The sequence below is a fragment of the Scophthalmus maximus genome, chromosome 19, assembly GCF_022379125.1.
Source record: "Scophthalmus maximus strain ysfricsl-2021 chromosome 19, ASM2237912v1, whole genome shotgun sequence".
Lineage (NCBI taxonomy): Eukaryota > Metazoa > Chordata > Actinopteri > Pleuronectiformes > Scophthalmidae > Scophthalmus > Scophthalmus maximus.
Genome location: NC_061533.1, coordinates 1,489,085 through 1,497,844, shown reverse-complemented (window position 1 = coordinate 1,497,844; position 8,760 = coordinate 1,489,085). Strand labels below are relative to the sequence as shown.

Genomic DNA, 8,760 nt, shown 5'->3' with positions numbered 1-8,760 from the left:
CACGTTCTGGTTTCTTTGCTCCTCTGTGACAGTGAGCTGAAGATCTTTGGCGTGTGAACAAAACAAAACATCATATTGGAGTTTAGAAACACGATCGTCATTTTTCACCATTTCATGAACCAAACAACTAATGGAGAAAGTAATGGACAGATGAATCGATGATGACAGTACTCGTCAGGTGCAGGCCAGTTCTGCAGCATGCTACGTTTTTTAATATATATATATTTTTTAGGTTCCTGACCGACATGGGGAACGACCAGTCCGGTGAGTCTGTTTATTAGAACTATGATCCACACACTGGTCAATACTTCTGGTGATCGTGAATGAACAGTTCAGTGTGTTTGATGACATCACACATTAACTTCAGCTTCTCTTCATCACAGTTTGATCATCGTCGGACAGAAGACGTCAATATTCTCTCAGTAGTGAACTTGATCAGTTCCTCTGTTTGTTATTAGACTAAATATCAAACATTCCTTCTGTTCTGATTTGATCCTGTTCTTCATGTCGTCTCTGACCTGTTGCTGTGACTGAACTGACCTGCAGGTGTCAGTGTTTCTCATTTGAACGAGCTCGTCGACAGGAAGTGACACCGCTTCATGGTTCAGCTCCTCAGGACGTGTAAGGTTCAGGTACAGTACAGTCGTGATGCGTTCAGGGTCAGGACCACTAATCCCGTGTATGAGACTCTTGAGGCTTTTTAAATGAATGTTGGTTTAATATTAAAAAAATAGAAACTTCAGTTGACATCGATTCACAAACCTTCTGACGTCACTGGGCTTTTTATTGCCGTCTTTATCATGTTCTGATTTAAGAGAGCAGTTTTTAAACCCTGAATCCTACGTGCAGGAGCTGAAACACTCATTAAAATGAATAACGAGCTAAACATTGAGCTAATTTAAGACGCTGTTACACCGGCATGTCCCAGCTTGGGATAAATAAAGTAACTATCTATCTATATCCAACAATTAGTCTAATAACTTTTTTTTTTAAATCCCCTCTCGTCTGAAAAAAACATTTGATTTACCTTTGAATCAGAGTCAAAACTGTTTAAATAAAAAGAGAAAGGCAAATGACAAAATCATCAGCTGTAAACATCAAATCTTGGCATTTTATTGTTGAGCAAGAAGCAAAAAGAAAGAAAAAGGAAAAGGGCAGATTATTGTTCAGTTTGAGAAACGTCCCTGTGAAGATCTTTCAGTCCAGAGACGTTTCCGGGCGGATGGAAGAGTCGACGACGACGTGCAGCTGTGTTTCTCCGCCTCCTCTAGAAGCACTTGCGGTGGACGATGCTCGGGCCGGACTCGTCGTACTCCTGCTTGCTGATCCACATCTGCTGGAACGTGGAGAGGGAGGCGAGGATGGAGCCGCCGATCCAGACCGAGTACTTCCTCTCCGGGGGAGCGATGATCTGACGGAGACGAGGGAGGAAAGGAAGTGAGACGGGGTTTGACGCGCCGGTCGTGACCTCCTCTGACGAGGTCCGTCAGCAGGATGAAGAACCCGGAACAGATCGAACACGGAGCAAGAGTTCATCGATCAGTAATCCACCACTACTATTTTGATTATCCATTAATCGCTGGATTTTTTGGGGGAATCATAATCAAAATCCTCGTATTTCAGCTTCTTGAATGTGAATATGTTCTGGTTTCTTTGCTGCTCTGTGACAGTGACGTGAAGATCTTTGGTGTGTGGACAAAACAAAAGAATCTTGTGGTTTTTATGACATTTTATGGACCAAACAACTAATCGATTAATCGAGAAAATAATCGCCAGATTCATCGATGATGAAAATAATCGTCAGTTGCAGCTCTAAAAGAAAGAACCTTAAATCTACTACGTCACATAGTAATGGACAGAGAGCTCAAAGTTCAATTCCAAAGACCATTTCAAATCTTCAAGATCATTTCAAAATCCTCAAATACAATTTAAATTTTTTTTTATGAAAACATATTTTATCACTTTCTGAAATCAAAAACTACAACTTGGTAATGAAGTCCACGCCACCGTTGCTCGGCAACGCACCGTGTGGACGCGGTGGCAGAGCGACTCGCTCGCGTTGGAGAAGCCTGACGGGCAAAACTGTACCTTGATCTTCATGGTGGGCGGAGCCAGGCCACTGATCTCCCTCTGCATGCGGTCGGCGATGCCGGGGAACATGGTGGTGCCGCCCGACAGCACGGTGTTGGCGTACAGGTCCTTACGGATGTCCACGTCGCACTTCATGATGCTGTTGTAGGTCGTCTGGTGGATGCCGGCCGACTCCATCCCTGAACACAGGACACGTGAACCTCAACTCGTAGCAACGACAAAGAGCAGAAAACCTCTCCCATTTCTCTTCAGCGATGACGTCCGCGTCGATGCACGTTTTTACCAACCGATGAACGACGGCTGGAAGAGCGTCTCTGGGCAGCGGAACCTCTCGTTGCCCATGGTGATGACCTGTCCGTCGGGAAGCTCGTAGCTCTTCTCCAGGGAGGGGGAGCTGGCCGCCGTCTGCATCTCCTGCTCGAAGTCCAGGGCCACGTAGGAGAGCTTCTCCTTGATGTCGCGCACGATCTCGCGCTCGGCTGGAGTTCAGCGGTCAGAAAGACAAATGTTCAGGATCATCCATAACACTTGGTGACGCACATCAGAAGCGACTGAGAGAGCGGCAGGTCGGCGTGCGCGTTGTTACCGGTGGTGGTGAAGCTGTAGCCGCGCTCGGTGAGGATCTTCATCATGTAGTCGGTCAGATCTCGTCCGGCCGGGTTCAGACGGATGATGGCGTGGGGCAGAGCGTATCCCTCGTAGATCGGCACAGTGTGGCTCACGCCGTCGCCGGAGTCCATCACGATACCTGCCGCACAAAAACAGACACTTAGAAAAACAAACAACAAAATAAACGCTCTGGACTTCTTCCGTCACCAGAGACCTGCAGGGTTCAAGTCCTCAATGAACCGCAGTACCTCTGATGGCCACTAGACGCACACAGAAGTCAGACTGAGCTTCTTGGGAAAGTCAGAGAGAAATGTTTGTGTCCTCACCTGTGGTGCGACCGGAGGCGTACAGCGACAGGACGGCCTGGATGGCCACAAACATGGCGGGAGAGTTGAAGGTCTCGAACATGATCTGGACCAAAGACAGAACGTGATGTGTGACAACTGCGAACTTCAAAACTGAAAACAAAATAAAACACAGCGGCTCGTTTACGGTCATCTCACTCGAACCGCCACGAAACAGGCACGTTACGCTTGGTCCATGCCGTTAGCATGTTGGCAACGCCCGTTAGCACTTAGCATCCACGAGAGGACGGCAGGTGCGTCAGCAGACAGTTAGCGTTAGCATTAGCAGTTGGTGATGTTGCCTCTAACCATCTTGTTCATCACATTCTTCCAGCGGTCAACATCACCGAGCAGCTGTGGTGGGCGGGGCCTGCGTTATTTGCATATCATGAATATTCATAGTCTCAGAACTCCTCAGTGAGAGAGAGAGTGGATGATTCAGACACATTCAGAGCTGAACAATGTGAAACTAAATATTAGACAGAGCAGATTATTTTTGTATACTTTGAAACGTGACTGGAGGGGAACTTTAAGTATGTTTTCACTTGTATGGAACACCAGCGTCCGTGTTACGTGATGTAGCACCTGACTAATAGATTCATAAAAGTCTCGTGAAGTCTTTGTGTAACCTGGTGCCTGCTGACATCGGGACCCGGCGAACACACCTGAGTCATCTTCTCCCTGTTGGCCTTGGGGTTGAGCGGCGCCTCGGTCAGCAGGACGGGGTGCTCCTCCGGGGCGACGCGCAGCTCGTTGTAGAAGGTGTGATGCCAGATCTGCAGCAGAGCACAGAAATAATGAGATAAATATCGTCTACATATATATATATATATATATATATATATATATATATATATATATATATATATATATAACTAAAGTTCCGCTGCGTCCTCAAGCAGCGTCACAACTCCCACAACTCCCTCTGTCCCACGCCACGTCGTCATCTTCTCCATGTCGTCCCAGTTGGTGACGATGCCGTGCTCGATGGGATACTTCAGCGTCAGGATGCCTCGCTTGCTCTGCGCCTCGTCTCCCACGTAGCTGTCCTTCTGTCCCATTCCCACCATCACGCCCTGCACACACACACACACGCTGCTTTTATATCTGCAGCGACAGTGTTATGGTCCCGGGACACTAGGTGGCGCTGTGGTTGGTTGTTACCTGGTGTCGGGGGCGGCCGACGATGGAAGGGAACACGGCCCGCGGGGCGTCGTCGCCGCCGAAACCGGCCTTGCACATGCCGGAGCCGTTGTCGACCACGAGGGCGGAGACATCCCCATCTTCCATTTCTGAAAGGTTTTTAAAAAAAAGGCAAAAGTGTTGCTCATGACTCCCATAACAACCACACACTGGGTCAAAATGAATGCAAATAAAATAGTTTATTATGTTTGATAAAATGGAAATGTTAGATTTCAAATAGAAAACTGAACTACGGCCAATAAATAATATTGCAATATATTTTGTTACATCGCGATACACGATATATATCACTATATCTCTTTCATGAATGGTAAACTAAATAAAAAAAGATCAAACATCCGTTTGTTTTTTGAAAAACAGCATTTTCAATAAAGTTTCAGTCATTTGAAGAAGCTCTGACGTTTTCTTGACTTATGAAAAATGAAATGAACACTTGAGTCAATAAAGAGTTTGAATCTGATATAAAGCCGATATTGGCGAGTCAAACATTTGTGACACCGACATAAATAACATCGAACAAATGTAACTGAGTCTTAACATTTCACATTTTAACCACGAACTTATAAATATATAGAACTTGAATTAACAAAATCAACATTTTAGATAAAAAAAATAAACAGGAATTCTCTACTTTTCTGCATTTTTTATTCTGTAAAATAAAAGTTTTCATATCAGCAACGTAAACGCACTGATGCTGTGAAAGACTCGTATCCGCTGATTTAAAAAAGACTCCCTCAACTGATGAATCAGCTGATTTCTAATGAAAACGTGGGAGTTTTGATTGGAACACTCGGACTCATCAGACCTGACGAACCCGACGACTCGGTTCAGACAGAAGAGAAACATTGAGGAAGCAGGAACTCTTCCTCGTGATGCAACAGACCATCGTGCATATTTACATTCTCCTAGGTCATTAAATTGTTTATGGTTTATATTGTTGCACACTTTCTATGTTTGTGTCTGTTCGTGTCCGTATATATATATAAATATCTATATATATAAATATCTATAAATATATTATATTATATTATTATTATATATATATATATTTATATATATTTATATATATATAAATGTACATATATATATTTATATATATATATATGTACTGTCCTGCACTTTATTCCAGTGTCACTTCTCTGAAACTCCCCGTGCAGCTGAAGCTCTGTGAGTTGGAGTCGCAGCGTCGTCGGTCCGAGGCCCTCGAGCGTCAGACGCTCAGGAACAGGAACTTCAGACTGTTTGGTTCTCGAGCCTCGAGTTCCACCTGCAGATCTGGACCGACGACATTGTCGCTCGTAGTTATCGGGGCGTCCTTTATGCGAATTGTCCTCAGACGCACACCGGTGTCCGTCTTCCGGTGAACTTTTCCTTTTCGGACGTTGGAAACGTTTTGTTGTATCTGACGAGTTCTTACGAGAAGATTTAGGATGAAAATCAAAAAGTCAATGTTCAGTAAAACACTTTGATTCACAGCTTCACACTGAATCTCTGCAGATTCATGTCTGTTTGTGACAAAGTGAGAATGTGGTGTGAAACAGAAGAAAGTCATGGTGAGTCTGGGGACGTGGTGTCAACATCAACTTTAACTTCACCTTAATGACGCTGGTGTTTGTCAAAGTTTCAATAATGAGGCGAATGTTCACAACATGTCTGTTCCTGCAGGTGATGAAGTTACTGCAGACGCTTGTGATCTGATCTGATCTGATCTGATCTGATCTGATGTGTTCTGATCTGATCTGATGTGATCTGATGTGTTCTGATCTGATCTGATCTGATCTGATCTGATCTGATCTGTTCTCATCAGATCTGATCTGATCTGATCTGTTCTCATCTGATCTGATCTGATCTGATCTGATCTGATGTGTTCTGATCTGATCTGTTGTGATCTCATCTGATCTGTTCTCATCTGATCTGATCTGATCTGATCTGATCTGTTCTCATCTGATCTGATCTGATCTGATCTGTTCTCATCTGTTCTCATCTGTTCTGATCTGATCTGATCTGTTCTCATCAGATCTGATCTGATCTGATGTGTTCTGATCTGATCTGTTGTGATCTCATCTGATCTGTTCTCATCTGATCTGATCTGATCTGATCTGATCTGTTCTCATCTGATCTGATCTGATCTGATCTGTTCTCATCTGTTCTCATCTGTTCTGATCTGATCTGATCTGTTCTCATCTGATCTGATCTGATCTGATCTGTTCTCATCTGTTCTCATCTGTTCTGATCTGATCTGATCTGTTCTCATCAGATCTGATCTGATCTGATCTGTTCTCATCTGATCTGATCTGATCTGATCTGTTCTCATCTGATCTGATCTGATCTGATCTGATCTGATCTGATCTGTTCTCATCTGATCTGATCTGATCTGATCTGATCTGATCTGATCTGATCTGATGTGTTCTCACCTGATCTGATCTGATCTGATCTGATCTGTTCTCATCTGATCTGATCTGATCTGATCTGATCTGATCTGATCTGATCTGATCTGATCTGTTCTCATCTGATCTGATCTGATCTGATCTGATCTGATCTGTTCTCATCTGATCTGATCTGATCTGATCTGATCTGTTCTCATCTGATCTGATCTGATCTGATCTGATCTGATCTGATCTGATCTGTTCTCATCTGATCTGTTCTCATCTGATCTGATCTGATCTGATCTGTTCTCATCTGATCTGATCTGATCTGATCTGATCTGATCTGATCTGTTCTCATCTGATCTGATCTGATCTGATCTGATCTGATCTGATCTGATCTGATCTGATCTGATCTGATCTGTTCTCATCTGATCTGATCTGATCTGATCTGATCTGATCTGATCTGATCTGATCTGATCTGATCTGATCTGTTCTCATCTGATCTGATCTGATCTGATCTGATCTGATCTGTTCTCATCTGATCTGATCTGATCTGATCTGATCTGTTCTCATCTGATCTGATCTGATCTGATCTGATCTGATCTGATCTGATCTGATCTGTTCTCATCTGATCTGATCTGATCTGATCTGATCTGATCTGTTCTGATCTGATCTGATCTGATCTGATCTGATCTGATCTGTTCTCATCTGTTCTCATCAGATCTGATCTGATCTGTTCTGATCTGATCTGATCTGATCTGATTCAACGTGGTCTGGTCTGAGAGTCACTGCAGAGCAGCAGATCTCAGATTCCCCGTCGGTTGTTTTTCTTTGTGTGTCGCTGTGGAATTCAGAGCAGCTGGTTACCTGCCGCATGTTTACAGGAAGCCCCGCCCCCACAGACATTGTGGTTCCAACTGGTCAGTTCAGGCCGTCATCCGCCTCTTCATCCTCCTCTTCTTCCTCTTCCTCCTCTTCATACTGCTCTTCCTCCTCTTCCTCCTCCTCTTCATCCTCCTCTTCATCCTCCTCTTCACTCTCCTCCTCCTCCTCTTCATCCTCCTCTTCCTCCTCTTCCTCCTCCTCTTCATCCTCCTCTTCCTCCTTTTCCTCCTTTTCCTCCTCTTCCTCCTCCTCTTCATCCTCCTCTTCCTCCTTTTCCTCCTCTTGCATGTCTGTTGTTTTCTTCTTGAGTTTGAAAATGATTCAGTCAGAACATTTTTCTTCTCTCTCTCTCTTCCTCTGTTCTTTTCTCTCCTGTCATCATGTCTTCATTGTTCTTCCCCTGCTCTTCTCTCGTCTTCTCTCTAATTTCTCCTCCTCTGTAATTGTGAGTTTTTCAACAGTTCCATTGTCGAAGGCTCTTGTGTCACAGTTTCACCCTCCTCACTCTCTTTTTGGGGGGTCACCACAGTTTGCCCACCGGGGGCCCGCAGCTCGTTTGTGCCCCGGGGCCCCGAACAGGTTCACCTGGCCCCTGAGTCACAGTTTGAATATTTGACAGAAACCTCTCGTCTCCAGCGTGGGGGCGGAGCTTCTGCCGTCTTCCCTCGTGAAGACTTGACACACCTGTAATTCCACCAGGGTGTCGATCACCTGAGGTTCACCTGCAGACGACGTCACACAGCTGCTGCTTTTAAATGTTGATTTTCACTTTATTTTATTCACGACAAACAATAATCTGTAAAAGTTTCACTGCACATGTTGTTTCTGAGGGACATTCTGCCAGGGTTGTTTTTTTATTTGAAATAATGTGGAATGAGTTTAAACTTAAACAACATAGTGTTAACAACATTAAAACACTTCTATATATATATATATATATATATATATATATATATATATATATATATATATATATGTGTGTGTATGACACTAAAACCCTTTGACCTTTGATGCGATGTGTGAAATATTAAAAGCAGTGTATTAAAACCTTGGTGGTTCTCAACACAGTTGGTTTCATGTGAATGTGTTTGTGGTGGTTTTCGTCAGTGTCGTCATCCTGATGCTGTTGTTGTGCTGCAGCGGTGACATCCCCGACCCTGTGATCGTCATCATCATCATCATCATCATCTTCATCTTCATCTTCATCGTCATCATCATCATCGTCATCATCATCATCCCGCAGGTGACTCCGGGATACAAAA

The 8,760-nt window shown here is 44.0% G+C and overlaps 1 protein-coding gene across 1 annotated transcript; it reads right to left on the bottom strand.

Annotated features, from left to right (window-relative positions):
- Positions 1-1,003: 1,003 nt before the first annotated feature.
- On the bottom strand, positions 1,004-4,575 carry LOC118313854 (actin, non-muscle 6.2-like). Its single transcript, XM_047329069.1, has 8 exons — positions 4,209-4,575; positions 3,965-4,120; positions 3,710-3,820; positions 3,027-3,111; positions 2,678-2,839; positions 2,379-2,570; positions 2,089-2,270; positions 1,004-1,411 (listed from the first exon to the last, which is right to left on the bottom strand). The coding sequence occupies exons 1-8, from the start codon at positions 4,332-4,334 to the stop codon at positions 1,268-1,270; spliced, it is 1,158 nt and encodes a 385-aa protein (XP_047185025.1). The 5' UTR covers positions 4,335-4,575; the 3' UTR covers positions 1,004-1,267.
- Between the last annotated feature and the right edge of the window lie 4,185 nt (positions 4,576-8,760).

Excerpts from the sequence above, each read along its gene's own strand:
- LOC118313854 (XM_047329069.1), bottom strand. The coding sequence starts at position 4,334 with ATGGAAGATGGGGATGTCTCCGCCCTCGTGGTCGACAACGGCTCCGGC. Across the intron at positions 3,112-3,709 it reads ACAGGGAGAAGATGACTCAG|ATCATGTTCGAGACCTTCAA; the intron begins GTGTGTTCGCCG and ends TCTTTGGTCCAG. Across the intron at positions 2,271-2,378 it reads CTTCCAGCCGTCGTTCATCG|GGATGGAGTCGGCCGGCATC; the intron begins GTTGGTAAAAAC and ends TCCTGTGTTCAG.